Here is a 15,000-nt window from a genome sequence, read left to right on the forward strand (position 1 = left end):
CAATGCATGTCACTAACTTTGCTTTTTCCACAGAGTTTTTGTGCTTTCTTGTCTTGTAGGTGACCGCTACCACCATTATTATTAGTTATATTTTTATTATTATTATTGTTGTTGTTATTGTTATTGTTATTGTTATTATACTTCTCTTTGTCTCCCCCCTCCCTCCTTCTTTCTCTCTCAACCCAACCAGTCAAGGCGGATGGCGCCACCTAGAGTCCGGTTCTGCTGGAGGTTTCTTCCCATTAAAGGGGAGTTTGGTCTAGACCTGCTCTATGTGAAAAGAGTCCTCAGATAACTTCTGTTGGGATTTGGCACTAACTGAAAATGACTAAAATTGACTTTATTTGACCTTAACCCTAACTCACCGCAGAGTTAGGGTTAACCCAACCTCTAACGCTACATGAAGCGACGAGTTTGAGATGAAGCAAAGCTGACAAACTGAGATCTGCTAAACTGTAAAGGAACAGTCCAAAGTTTTACTGCCTGACTCATAGTTCACATCCTGTTTCTCCTGCTGACGGTTCAACAAGAAACGTTCAAACAGATACTGCTAACTGGTAAGCTAGGCTAACAGTTTCCACCCACTTCAAGTCTTTATGCTAAGCTAGGCTAACAGTTTCCACCTGCTTCAAGTCTTTATGCTAAGCTAGGCTAACAGTTTCCACCCGCTTCAAGTCTTTATGCTAAGCTAGGCTAACAGTTTCCACCCGCTTCAAGTCTTTATGCTAAGCTAGGCTAACAGTTTCCACCCGCTTCAAGTCTTTATGCTAAGCTAGGCTAACAGTTTCCACCCGCTTCAAGTCTTTATGCTAAGCTAGGCTAACAGTTTCCACCCACTTCAAGTCTTTATGCTAAGCTAGGCTAACAGTTTCCATCTGCTTCAAGTCTTTATGCTTGTGAGCCCTGTGACCCCACAGTGACCTGATGACTCGCTCTGCAGTGGGCCATGTGACCAGCTGTTATTAGACCAGGATCAGCATTCACAAAGTGCCTCAGAGTGTTTGTTTATGTACGTGCAGCACCAGACGGGTGGAGCTACATCACATGACTGACTCAAGTGTAGCTACTCAATCACTATCTGTTGTTTTAATTGTGTTGTGTATGATAGTACACAGCCTATTAAAATGACCTGGTACCTTGGGATCATCAAAACAACATTTAATCTATGATATGTATCATCAACATTAAACTGTTAAAGTATTTTACAGAGAAATTCCACTGCTGCAGCAATCGGACCATAATCAGCTGCTGTCAGTCTAAACAAACTTATTAACATTTTATTCCAGAAATAAGCAGATTCAAATAAAACTAAATTATAGTTATTATAATTATCTCCTGTACAAATATTTATTTACTTTAAATTCATGTAGGCTATATGGAGGTAAAAGTTTGTTATCTATATGTGAATGTCTTTGTGTACAAATTGCATTTTTAAATATTGTATAAAAAATATATTTTGTAATGCACAAATAAATAAAGTAAAACATAAATCAAAGCTAGGAGAGGAGCAGAAATGGACATTATGTCAGAGCTTCACATCTAAACAGACCAGAAGCTTCATGTCACACATGTTGTCTGAGTTCATAACAAGAGTTAAATAATTACATCATGTTCATATTGTAGCTATTTGTAATATTTGGTTATTGAATGTTTTCTGTCTGTTTGGCTGATAAAAGTTCATCAACACATCTGAATTAGTTCAGGATCAGACTGCTGAAACCAAAAAAATGAAAATAAAATGTTGTTGACCCAACAGCTGAGCCGATCACCTGCTTGATGATGTGACAGCAGGTGTTTCAGGTCCCTCAGCCTGAGGTGAGCAGCTGTGGCTGCCTGGATCTCCTGAGGTTATCACTGATCCGGCTGCATTGTGCACAAGCCTGTTGATCATTATATTATTATATGTATATGCACAGTTTATATTAGTTATTAGTGTAACGGAACGTAGTTGATCCATGATCCGTGCGGGTCGCCCCCCGCGGTTCGGCACGCATGTGATGCGCAAATTAACCACAAAATTTAATGTCTCATTTTAGACAAAGTAAACAAACTGCTGTGAGTACAAGTCCTGGACAGACAGCGGTTGGCTAACTGGGATTTTGAAGAGCAACGACCAAACCGGCATCTAACGGGTCCGTTGTGACATCTGCAGGTATGTTTACATGATGTTGAATGTGCTGCAGCTAATTAGCATCTAGCTGCTAACTGGCGTTAGCATTTGATGGCTGCAGGACAAAATGTGTGTTCATGTTTATAAGTTATCTGGTTTTGATGATGTGGACACAGACTGTTGTTTCATTCACTACCATGTTTAAAAAGGAGGGTATCAGGGCTCATGTTGCAGTTTAATTTAACAACTTGGCTGATCCGAGAAAAATGATGATTGTTGACTCAAATCTGAGATACGATCCGTGATACGATACAAGCCATTTATATTATTATTATTTTTATTTCTGAACCTATTTAAATATATTTTTAAACCATATAAACAGTTTTTAATCAAATTTCCAAATAACATATGGTGAAGAGTTCTTAATGTGTGGATGATTGATGGACTGACAGTCCAGGTTTACGGGATCTTCCATCCTCTAAACCTGTCTTCCTGGACTAGGGTTACCCTAACCCTATCTCCTCAGAGTGAGCTCTGCACTTATTGACAACATATTAATTAACTACTTAGATAACAGTATTAGTGCAGGATTATTGATGACTGATATTTCTGATCATCAAACCAGGATTCATAAAATACTCCATCAGAGATCATAAAACATCGTCAGTTTTCCAGAAAGAATACGGAGTCATTGATAAATGACATTGGGATGAATAATTATTGATTAATATCAACAAGATGTTGAATCAAACATTCTCAGCTACTTTTAAACAAATGTGATTAAAAGGACAAAAACAAATTACTCCATAAATGTGAAACCTTGTTGACTGATGAATTAAACAGATTCTCTATTATAAAGAACAAATTATAGAAGAAATTCGTTATGAATCCCACTCCGCTAAATCTGGAAACTTATGAGAAGTTCATAAATAATTTGACTCAGTAATTAAGAAAAGTCATCATGGAAACTTATCAATCAGTTAAATAGAGAAAAAGCTCCAGTTGGAGCGTCTGAGATGTTGGGAATGATGGGATTCCTCTGAACCGCAGGAGACGGCTGATGGTTCAATAAAGGTTTTATAAATGTAGGATTTAGACTCTGATATAATTACAGGTAAATTTATCTGTTAAAGAAATAAACAGTATTATGAAGTTAAAGGATTCTGCTGAGCGACTCGATGGAATCAGACATAACTTGATCAAATAAATTATTAATTCAGTTATTGATCCTCTTACCCATATCTTCTCCTATGAACAGGGTTATGATCTCATAGTTGATAAAGTTATACCTCTTTATAAATCAGGTGATCATGATACTTTCACTAATGATCGTCCAATCTCTATATTACCTCGTTTATACAAGACTCTCAAAGATCATCCTGTTCAAACATCAACATGTCGCTGTTACAGCTGGTCAACAAGATTTCTTCTATTATCTTCTCCGAAGCGTTTGACACAGTTAAACACAATATTCTTATTAACAAGTTTAACAGACATGGATTACAGGATGTTGCAGTCAGTTATTTAAACGATGGAGAACGGCTGCATCTCAGATAGATTAAATCACTTTGTGGAGTCCCTCAAGGTTCTGTCCCTGGTCTACAAGGTTCTGTCCCTGGTCCACAAGGTTCTGTCCCTGGTCCTCAAGGCTCTGTCCCTGGTCCACAAGGTTCTGTCCCTGGTCTACAAGGTTCTGTCCCTGGTCCACAAGGTTCTGTCCCTGGTCCTCAAGGTTCTGTCCCTGGTCCACAAGGTTCTGTCCCTGGTCCACAAGGTTCTGTCCCGAGTCCACTTCTGTTCTTGATTTATATTAATGATGCTGATGATACTGATCTCATGATGATTTTAAAGATCTAATCCAGCTTGCAGACGATGGGATGTCCTTCATCTCTAAACGGTTTCAGATGAACAAACTCTCGATGTAGAAAAATCTAATTTAATGATATTTTGCAATAAAAACAAAAAATATCTAAAAGATGACGCTAAAATATTCATCAATGATTCAGAAATGTTTCCCGTTTACTAAACTCTTGTGAGTTACTGTAGATGAAAGACTAACTTAGAAAGAACTTATTGATCATGTTTGTAAAAGATCAATGAAAATGATTATTTTATATTGAGGAAAGTTTGTTCTTCTTATTTAACTCTGTATTATAGATTGATCATATATCAATTATTGTGATATTATTCAGGCTGCAACTCTACTAGCCGAGAGCCATCTGCACCTTTGTTTATTCTGTAAATACTCCTCTGTATGTTTATGTTTATGTTTATGTTCATATATCACAGATATAAACCTTCCAGATATGTTTCAGTGACCTGATTGTCGTCCGTGTTTGATCAGATTTGGAGGTCAGGGTTAGGGTTAGGGGTCAGGGTTAGGGGTCAGGGTTAGGGGTTAGGGTTAGGTTTCAGGGTTAGGGTCAGGGTCAGGGTTAGGTTCAGGGTTAGGGGTCAGGGTTAGGGGTTAGGGGTCAGGGTCAGGGTTAGGTTCAGGGTTAGGGTCAGGGTCAGGGTTAGGGGTCAGGGTTGGGGTCAGGGTTAGGTTCAGGGTTAGGGGTCAGGGTTAGGGGTTAGGGGTCAGGGTTAGGGGTCAGGGGTCAGGGTCAGGGTTAGGTTCAGGGTTAGGGGTCAGGGTCAGGGTTAGGTTCAGGGTTAGGGTCAGGGTTAGGGGTTAGGGGTTAGGGATCAGGGTCAGGGTTAGGGGTTAGGGGTCAGGGTTAGGGGTCAGGGGTCAGGGTCAGGGTTAGGTTCAGGGTTAGGGTCAGGGTCAGGGTTAGGTTCAGGGTCAGGGTCAGGGTTAGGGGTCAGGGTTAGGGGTCAGGGTTAGGTTCAGGGTTAGGGGTCAGGGTCAGGGTTAGGGGTTAGGGGTCAGGGTCAGGGTTAGGGGTTAGGGGTCAGGTTTAGGGGTCAGGGGTCAGGGTCAGGGTTAGGTTCAGGGTTAGGGTCAGGGTCAGGGTTAGGTTCAGGGTTAGGGGTAAGGGTCAGGGTTAGGGGTCAGGGTCAGGGTTAGGGGTTAGGGGTCAGGGTTAGGGGTCAGGGTCAGGGTTAGGTTCAGGGTTAGGGTCAGGGTCAGGGTTAGGGGTCAGGGTTAGGTTCAGGGTTAGGGTCAGGGTCAGGGTTATGTTCAGGGTTAGGGTCAGGGTCAGGGTTAGGTTCAGGGTTAGGGGTTAGGGTTAGGGGTTAGGGTTAGGGTCAGGGTCAGGGGTTAGGTTCAGGGTTAGGGTCAGGGTCAGGGGTTAGGGGTTAGGGGTTCGGGTTAGGGGTCAGGGTCAGGGTTAGGTTCAGGGTTAGGTTCAGGGTTAGGTTCAGGGTTAGGGTCAGGGTCAGGGTTATGTTCAGGGTTAGGGTCAGGGTCAGGGTTATGTTCAGGGTTAGGGTCAGGGTCAGGGTTAGGTTCAGGGTTAGGGGTTAGGGTTAGGGGTTAGGGTTAGGGTCAGGGTCAGGGGTTAGGTTCAGGGTTAGGGTCAGGGTCAGGGGTTAGGGGTTAGGGGTTAGGGTTAGGGTTAGGGTCAGGGTCAGGGGTTAGGTTCAGGGTTAGGGTCAGGGTTAGGGGTTAGGGGTTAGGGTTAGGGTTAGGGTCAGGGTCAGGGTTAGGTTCAGGGTTAGGGTCAGGGTCAGGGTTAGGTTCAGGGTCAGGGTCAGGGTTAGGGGTCAGGGTTAGGTTCAGGGTTAGGGGTCAGGGTCAGGGTTAGGGGTTAGGGGTCAGGTTTAGGGGTCAGGGGTCAGGGTCAGGGTTAGGTTCAGGGTTAGGGTCAGGGTCAGGGTTAGGTTCAGGGTTAGGGGTCAGGGTCAGGGTTAGGGGTCAGGGTCAGGGTTAGGGGTTAGGGGTCAGGGTTAGGGGTCAGGGTCAGGGTTAGGTTCAGGGTTAGGGTCAGGGTCAGGGTTAGGTTCAGGGTTAGGGGTCAGGGTTAGGTTCAGGGTTAGGTTCAGGGTTAGGGTCAGGGTCAGGGTTATGTTCAGGGTTAGGGTCAGGGTCAGGGTTATGTTCAGGGTTAGGGTCAGGGTCAGGGTTAGGTTCAGGGTTAGGGGTTAGGGTTAGGGGTTAGGGTTAGGGTTAGGGTCAGGGTCAGGGGTTAGGTTCAGGGTTAGGGTCAGGGTCAGGGGTTAGGGGTTAGGGGTTCGGGTTAGGGGTCAGGGTCAGGGTTAGGTTCAGGGTTAGGGTCAGGGTCAGGGTTAGGGTCAGGGTCAGGGTTAGGGTTAGGTCTTCATCTCTGGAATTCACTGAATACAACTGTGAAGTCGTCGTTTTCTTTAATAACATTTAAAACACATTTTAAAAAATATCTTTTATTTAAATAGAGTTTAGTGTGACTGGTTGTTTTACAGCTCGTTCACATTTAAAGTGTCTGTTTGATGTCATGTTGTTTTATGACTCTGTATGTTTTGAGCCCTCTGGGCTTCCGTCCGTCCTCTCCTGAACATTTTAATATAATTTTACTGTGAAATATTTTTATTATAACTTTTATAAAGTTGCACCTCTAATATTAGTGTATCTAATTTTGTTATTGATAATTGTAAACTGTGTTGCCGTTAGAGATCGAGGTAATTGATCCCTTAAATGTGATGCTGCAGATTGACCGATCACACCCGTCTCCATGGTAACAAACACTCATTGATAAAAAGGCATTTTGTGAATGTTGGGTGACCCCCGCCTGGCCATCGGTTCGTCTTACGTGTCTGAGAGAACGACTGTTCGAGAGCCGCTGGACGGACAAACCACACAACACGCACACGGAGTTTGACCTTTGACCTGCCAAACCACCGCCGAGATATCAACCGCACGCCGCGAGAAGTCGTCCACAATGAAACTGAAAGAGACAGGAAACAGTTTTATCTGTTGTCCAAAGTAAAACCACAGACAGAGACGAAGAAAACCCGTGCAACAGTCGGGGGCGGAGCCATCATCTCTGTGATGGCGAGGATCCTGAAACAGAGACAGTTAGTGACGCACGCACACACACACACCTTCTCACCTGTTCACATCTGTTCACACCTGTTCATGTGCACGATGGTGCGGCTTCCTGTGCTGATGTTGATGATGATCACAGAAGCTGGAAGGATGCACTGAGCATGCTCAGTAACCAGAGACACGTCGATGTGGAACTTCCGAAAATCCTCCAAAATATAACTACAGACAGGAAACTGTTTTACATCTGGTCTGTCCTTCAAAATAAAACTAAAGACAGGAAACTGTTTTACATCTGGTCTGTCCTTCAAAATAAAACTAAAGACAGGAAACTGTTTTACATCTGGTCTGTCCTTCAAAATAAAACTAAAGACAGGAAACTTTTACATCCGGTCTGTCCTTCAAAATAAAACTAAAGACAGGAGACTGTTTTACATCTGGTCTGTCCTTCAAAATAAAACTAAAGACAGGAAACTGTTTTACATCTGGTCTGTCCTTCAAAATAAAACTAAAGACAGGAAACTGTCTTACATCTGGTCTGTCCTTCAAAATAAAACTAAAGACAGGAGACTGTTTTACATCTGGTCTGTCCTTCAAAATAAAACTAAAGACAGGAGACTGTTTTACATCTGGTCTGTCCTTCAAAATAAAACTAAAGACAGGAGACTGTTTTACATCTGGTCTGTCCTTCAAAATAAAACTAAAGACAGGAGACTGTTTTACATCTGGTCTGTCCTTCAAAATAAAACTAATGACAGGAGACTGTTTTACATCTGGTCTGTCCTTCAAAATAAAACTAAAGACAGGAGACTGTTTTACATCTGGTCTGTCCTTCAAAATAAAACTAATGACAGGAGACTGTTTTACATCTGGTCTGTCCTTCAAAATAAAACTAAAGACAGGAAACTGTCCTCACCTGAGCTCTGAACTGATCCAAGAGAGGATGAAGATGAAGAAGGAGAGGATGATGATGATGAAGGAGAGGATGAAGATGAAGAAGGAGAGGATGATGATGATGAAGGAGAGGATGAAGATGAAGGAGAGGATGAAGATGAAGAAGGAGAGGATGATGATGATGAAGGAGAGGATGAAGATGAAGAAGGAGAGGATGATGATGATGAAGGAGAGGATGAAGATGAAGAAGGAGAGGATGATGATGGAGAGGATAAAGATGAAGAAGGAGAGGATGAAGATGAAGAAGGAGAGGATGATGATGATGAAAGAGAGGATGATGAAGGAGATGATGATGAAGGATTATGTGTGTATTCAGCAATAAATCAATAAACAGTTAATGTTGAACATCATGAGTCAGGGTTATGGGGTCAGGGGTAAGGGGTTAGGGGTTATGGGGTCAGGGGTCAGGGGTTATGGGGTCAGGGGTTATGGGTTATGGGGTCAGGGGTTATGGGGCAGTTCGGGGTTATGAGTTCGTGTTAAATGAATAAACTGAACTGAAGTTAAAAACTTTTACTTCTGTTTCAAATAATTAAAGATCAATAAAATCAGAAGTTGATCTTATTTTAGGAAAATCAGTCATCTACATGAAAGACTGTTTTATTCACATTTATTATTAAATTGTATTAAATAAAATTAAGAATAAATAAGTTAGAACATTTATGTTTGTCTATCGCCCAGTTTGCTACACAAGGTTTTATTGTTAGTGCAGGAAGTGGAATATACATTATATACAGTATATATATGTGTGTATATATATATATATATATATATAACAGATATATATATATATATAATAACTTATAGTTATAGTCAGTTATTATATATATATATAACAGATATATATATATAATAACTTATAGTTATAGTCAGTTATTATACATTATAAATTTGTATTTGAAGCATATAAACAAATTATTTTTGTTTCTGTCACTTTACATTTGTTCTTGGGGCGTTGTTGTAGTTGTTGTTGTTGTTGTTGTTGTTATGCAGCTGCTCTTTCCCACCATGGCTAATTGTTAATTAATTGATTTAATGTATAATTTGATAGCTCATCAGGCTGTTTGTGTTCTCTGTGTGGTCAGGTCTGTTCTGGTCTGTTCAGGTCTGTTCTGGTCTGTTCGGGTCTGTTCTGGTCTGTTCGGGTCTGTTTGGGTCTGTTCTGGTCTGTTCGGGTCTGTTTGGGTCTATTCTGGTCTGTTCGGGTCTATTCGGGTCTGTTCTGGTCTGTTCGGGTCTGTTCTGGTCTGTTCTGGTCTGTTCGGGTCTGTTCTGGTCTGTTCTGGTCTGTTCGGGTCTATTCGGGTCTGTTATGGTCTGTTATGATCTGTTCGGGTCTGTTCTGGTCTGTTCGGGTCTGTTCTGGTCTGTTCTGGTCTGTTCTGGTCTATTCGGGTCTGTTCTGGTCTGTTCGGGTCTGTTCGGGTCTGTTCTGGTCTGTTCGGGTCTGTTCTGGTCTGTTCTGGTCTGGTCGGGTCTGTTCGGGTCTGTTCTGGTCTGGTCGGGTCTGTTCGGGTCTGTTCGGGTCTGTTCTGGTCTGTTCTGGTCTGTTCGGGTCTGTTCGGGTCTGTTCTGGTCTGGTCGGGTCTATTCGGGTCTGTTCTGGTCTGTTCGGGTCTGTTCGGGTCGGGTCTGTTCGGGTCTGTTTGGGTCTGTTCTGGTCTGTTCGGGTCGGGTCGGGTCGGGTCGGGTCTGTTCGGGTCTGTTCTGGTCTGTTCGGGTCGGGTCTCGCTCTGCTTGGGTTCCTCTTGGATCAGGTCTCTCTTTTATGAAAGTTAATTTATGCGTGTCGGGTTCGGTTCGGGTTTCCGTGTGTCGGATTCGGGTTCAGCGTGTCTGGTGGATTCAGACCGACTGCGGGTTCGGGTTCGGGTTCGGGTTCGGATCAGGAAGTCTATCATGGAAAGGCCACACCCCTTCACTGCAACGCTGTTCCCTGATTGGTTAGCTGAACTAATATATGTGTAAAAAGCAGCAGGTTACCATGGAAACAGCATCACTGCAAAATTATGAAATCACTAGAACACCTGGTTGTGATCAATCTATAATCAATACTGTATCATCAGATCCGATCGGCCAGTGTGTGATCAATCTATAATCAATACAGATCCGATCGGCCGGTGTGTGATCAATCTATAATCAATACTGTATCATCAGATCCGATCGGCCGGTGTGTGTCAGTGGATTCAACAGGACTTCATGAAATATATTGATTATAATCTCTGACATCATGAGAAGAGACACAATATAACGATGTTTGCTTTTAATGTGACTCTTTCATTTTAAATTATTTCACTTTTATTATTTACATTTATAGTGTTTAGTGACTAATTGATCAACTGAGGCAAGTGTTAGAAATCAATCAATCACTGATATTGGTGGCTTGTTTCCATCTTATGTTCGTGTTTTACTGGGACTGGATCATACTGGATAATAATAATAATAAAATGTACATGATACATTTGAACCTGGTCAGTCTGAACAGACATGGTTATTGATAAATGTATTGATGAATGTATTGATAAGTACTCACTTGGCCACAGGTCCAGCAGTCAGCGACCCCATGAAGGCGCAGGGCGCTCCGAGCAGCGACAGCACCGTGCAGGAGTTTGAAGCGTTCCCGCCTCGCTGCCAACGCTGCGACAAACACCTGCATGTACGGAGAGACGACAGGGACAAAACTGTGAGTTTGTAACTGTGAACATCAAAACAACTGTCAGGTTGTCAGAACAGTTCTGTGTTCTGGAAAAGAACAAGAACTGTGACAAAGTCAGGATGAAAACTATAGGTAATCAGTGGAAATCAATAGAACATAATAACATTTTGATCAGATTTATCTGATAGAAGTGATATTAATCATTTAGTGAGAGACAATTTTCACAAACACTGTTTGATGGCATTAGCTTGTGTGCTAACCTGCAACTGGTGTTAGCATTAGTCTGTGTGCTAACCTGCAGTTGGTGTTAGCATTAGTCTGTGTGCTAACCTGAAGTTGGTGTTAGCATTAGTCTGTGTGCTAACCTGCAGTTGGTGTTAGCATTAGTCTGTGTGCTAACCTGCTGTTAGTGTTAGCATTAGTCTGTGTGCTAACCTGCAGTTGGTGTTAGCATTAGTCTGTGTGCTAACCTGAAGTTGGTGTTAGCATTAGTCTGTGTGCTAACCTGCAGTTGGTATTAGCATTAGTCTGTGTGCTAACCTGCAGTTGGTGTTAGCATTAGTCTGTGTGCTAACCTGCTGTTGGTGTTAGCATTATCATGTATGCTAACCTGCTGTTGGTGTTAGCATTAGCTTGTGTGCTAACCTGCAGCTGGTGTTAGCATTATCATGTATGCTAACCCACAGCTGATGTTAGCATTAGTCTGTGTGCTAACCTGCTGTTGGTGTTAGCATTAACATGTATGCTAACCTGCTGTTGGTGTTAGCATTATCATGTATGCTAACCTGCTGTTGGTGTTAGCATTAGCCTGTGTGCTAACCTGCTGTTGGTCTTAGCATTAGCTTGTGTGCTAACCTGCTGTCAGTGTCTTCTTCTGGGTATTTGTCGACCACGTTGATGATGTCAAGACACACAAGACCCACACACAAGATCTTCTTCCTCTGTTCCTCCATGTTGATCCGCACACACTGATGGTCTGTATTCAGTCTGTGACAAATGGCTGCACTCTGGACTTTGAAACACAAATGTCTTGTTATCTCATCTGTGAGCTGAGAGTTAATTTACAACAATAAGACACCACTTCCTGTCAGTGTCAGTATAAAATAAAAGCCTTTTTAATGGCCTATATGGACAGTAGCTGGCTTTTCTTAGGCCTAGGGCGCCACCAGCTGGAGGGGCGCTGAAGAGGAGGAGGAAATATTTTGTAATTAGTTTCACACTCCTGATTTACTGTTAAAAGTCTGTCACACTGACATCCTGCACTGACATGAAAAACAGTTCCTGCTGATACTGACAGGAGACTACAGGCAGACTGTAGATTACTGACTGGTAGAATGACCATTTGGCTGCATGATGCAGTAAAAAGAGATGCCAAGACGATGGTAAGGTATACAAAACCAAAAGGTGCTTATTCACCAACCAACAAAAAACAACTATAGCAGCTCATGCATGGCAGCATTGCAGATAAGGGGACCTGATCAGCAACACAGACTAATGGAAACTGATGCCTTCTATACTGTATCACTGGTCCACTAGATTGGATGCTTCCAGTGACAGGTGTCCTCAAAAGTATTATCACATGGCTAATTACCATAGATAATATATATAGAATGTAATTTAACACATAATATTTACAATGACCTACTTACTGCTATTTACCCCTGAATAAACACACAAACATAATTACAATAAACATATATGTACACTAAACTACCAAACCCCTCACTGTCCCATCCTATCACTCTGTCCCTCCTGGAACGTTTATGTTGGTGTTTGTAGCCTGGGGGACTCTTTTGGCCAAACACCAAGTAGGAGACAGAAGATATAACAGGTAAGTGTTTATGCAAACAATATAAACACAGTTCACCAAAGCAATGCACTAGCACACACCTTTATAGCATGATATTAAACCACAAAGATATGGATGCACAAAACTCAACAGAACTTCATTAGGGCCCGAAGACCCTCTTGCATCTGTTCTGTTTCTTTCTTTCTCTCTTCTTTCTTTTATAGGATACAGCAGAAAGGCCTATATACTTACAACAGATTATATACAAACTTTGTATGAAGTTTGGTGTTATTATCATTTATTTTACAATAATTATAGGTCTTATATGTATAATTCAGTAGTGGGGATGACCTATGAGGGGAAGGAAAAATGGAGTGAGAGTGACAGTTTAGTGATAAAGTGCTGCAGAAAAATAAAATCAAAACTAAAATTTGTAGCTCTGTACTGCAGTTTTTCATTTATTAGGACCCGAGCACCTAGCGGTTCACTCACACTCTCCATTCACATATATGAGTATCAGTTACTTATTGTCTCTACACACCTGACAGCAGCGTTCAATGCTTAATGTTTTCTGAAGGAGTACATGTGTTCACAAATGAAAAATTTTGGAGCATCAAAGAAATTCAGGAGCACAATGGAAAGTGTTCAAGTAACAGTTTATTAAAGAAAACAAACATTACATACATATTTAAACTGTTTGTGTGTGTGTGTGTATAAATCATTATGTTGTCTTTAGGGCAAAAATCATAATCACGATTATTTTTCCTCAATATTGAGATCACATTTATTTAACATGATTAGTTTTTGACTCATTTTTGCTGATTGGTTATGGTGATAAAGCACATATAGGACACTATTATACCTGCAATCATATATTGCACTAATGGTCAAGAAAGATAATATATGGGGGAAGAACTCAGGAAGAGTCTTTGGGCTCAGCATTATGACTTTAATGAACCTGCCAAGTGGGTGGAGCAGCAGTGTTTTTGTCTTTTTGAGTTTATTATACAGACAGAATTAATGTGTAGGATTTAACTTTTGGTCCACAGTATGAAGCGTAGGGTGACTATAATGTACTTAATATGCTGGTTGCCAACCGCTGTTGGGTTAGAGTGGTACATCCTGTCAGCCGACGGATTTCCTATCTGTGCAGCCGAACACAGCAACTCCTCCACGGACTGTTTCACCATGATGGTCCCGGTGTTTCTTCCGCAGGCTTCATTTCACTTAACTGACTGACAGACCCGCTGGTTCTTCCCACTTTAACCTGAATAACAAACCGGGCTCGGTGGTCCGGTTGGATCCAAACAGAGAGCCGGGGCTAGCTGAGAGCCGAGCGGAGGCTAACTGGTTATGCTTCCTTCCGGTCATGCTGCAGCTAACGCTCCGTTAGCCTTATTAGTCATTTCAACTTTAAATCCCTCTAGCATTTCATAAAGTCTTATGGTTGTAATTTGCAGTCACACAGTGTGCGAGTAAATTATTTTTCCACTTCGCACATATTTATTTTCAGGTGCAAATGCAAGTGAAATACTCACGCTGTAGAGCCCAGTGACAGTTCACATTTCAATCAAACTTTGACCAGATCATGTGGGTTAAAAGTGTTAAAAGTGCACAGTTTTGATGACACAGCTGTGAGCAAGTCAGTCATCATTTTCAAGGTGTGCTCTACAGTTGATATACAGCGACATGATGTTTATTTAATGCATGTTTTCTAGCACCATATAGTGGACACAGGAAATTATATTTACTGGTAGTGTTGTAGAGTGTACATTATGAGGTTGTGCTATCAGTACTAGACATGAGCGAAGTTATCACACTTTAGTTTGTGAATTATGAATCCATGGTAATAATAATCCATAACAATAATCCATGAATACACACACACACAAATATATATGTATATATATATTATCCTGTTTAATATAAGCATTCCAGTAAAGTTTATTAGTGTTTGTTACACAATACTGCAAACATTTAGGAGAGCTGTCTTGTGACACCTGTACTAGTATGTACAGAACTAGTATACTATGTATGTATAGTATTGATTGTAATGTTATGTAGTTGTGTAGTGCTCAGTCATTATAATACATGACCAGAGGAAAGTTTGTGTCCACACATCTTTGACACATATACTGCCTTTTCAGGGCATTTACACTTTGACCCTTGACTTAATTTAGTCTAGGTTCAAAACTATGTGCTTGTTCACCAGTATGGTGTCACATCTTGCCTGGACTTTGGGTGTTTTTTGGTCTTGTGTTGTGTTCTTTGGGGTCTCCTGGTTTAGCACTTCTGTTTGGTCCTTCGGTTCATGGGGGTTTTCTTGTATGGGTTGGGTGGTGGGTTTTGGAGGACTGCGTCATTGGTTTGTTGGGTTGTGTGCTTGGGTTTGTGTTTGTGGTTGGTTTTGGATGGGTTAGTGTAGATGGCATTGAGTTTGTTTTCTGGGTTTTTGTTCTGTTTCCCTTGTGTGTTCATGTGCTCCTCCACACCTGCCCTGCATTTGGACTCGTTAGTCCTGCCCTGCTCTGTTTTCCCCACACCTGCCCTGTGTTAGCCTCGTCAGCCCTGCCCTGCTCCCT

The 15,000-nt window shown here is 41.8% G+C and overlaps 1 protein-coding gene and 1 long non-coding RNA gene across 4 annotated transcripts in view; both read right to left on the reverse strand.

The window, feature by feature from the left end:
• Positions 1–11,700, reverse strand: part of khk (ketohexokinase) — a 24,454-nt gene extending 12,754 nt beyond the window's left edge. The window contains exons 1-3 of one of the 3 annotated variants that reach the window (XM_067593573.1): positions 11,485–11,700; positions 10,507–10,623; positions 6,787–6,921 (exon numbers count right to left, since the gene is read on the reverse strand). In XM_067593573.1, coding sequence (XP_067449674.1) covers positions 6,787–6,921; positions 10,507–10,623; positions 11,485–11,582 — 350 coding nt within the window. In that variant the 5' untranslated portion in view covers positions 11,583–11,700. Of the gene's footprint in view, positions 1–6,786; positions 6,922–7,106; positions 7,242–10,506; positions 10,624–11,484 lie in introns of all 3 variants that reach the window. The other 2 variants (XM_067593572.1, XM_067593574.1) reach the window with 2 other exon arrangements.
• The window catches only part of LOC137185234 (uncharacterized), a 94,357-nt gene that overhangs the window by 78,741 nt on the left and 616 nt on the right, over positions 1–15,000 (reverse strand). The window contains exon 2 of the long non-coding RNA XR_010928809.1: positions 14,642–15,000. This exon is cut by the window's right edge and continues 286 nt beyond it. This is a non-coding gene — a long non-coding RNA (uncharacterized lncRNA). The remainder of the gene's footprint in view (positions 1–14,641) is intronic.

This window comes from Thunnus thynnus, chromosome 6 (assembly GCF_963924715.1).
Source record: "Thunnus thynnus chromosome 6, fThuThy2.1, whole genome shotgun sequence".
Classification (NCBI taxonomy): Eukaryota; Metazoa; Chordata; class Actinopteri; order Scombriformes; family Scombridae; genus Thunnus; species Thunnus thynnus.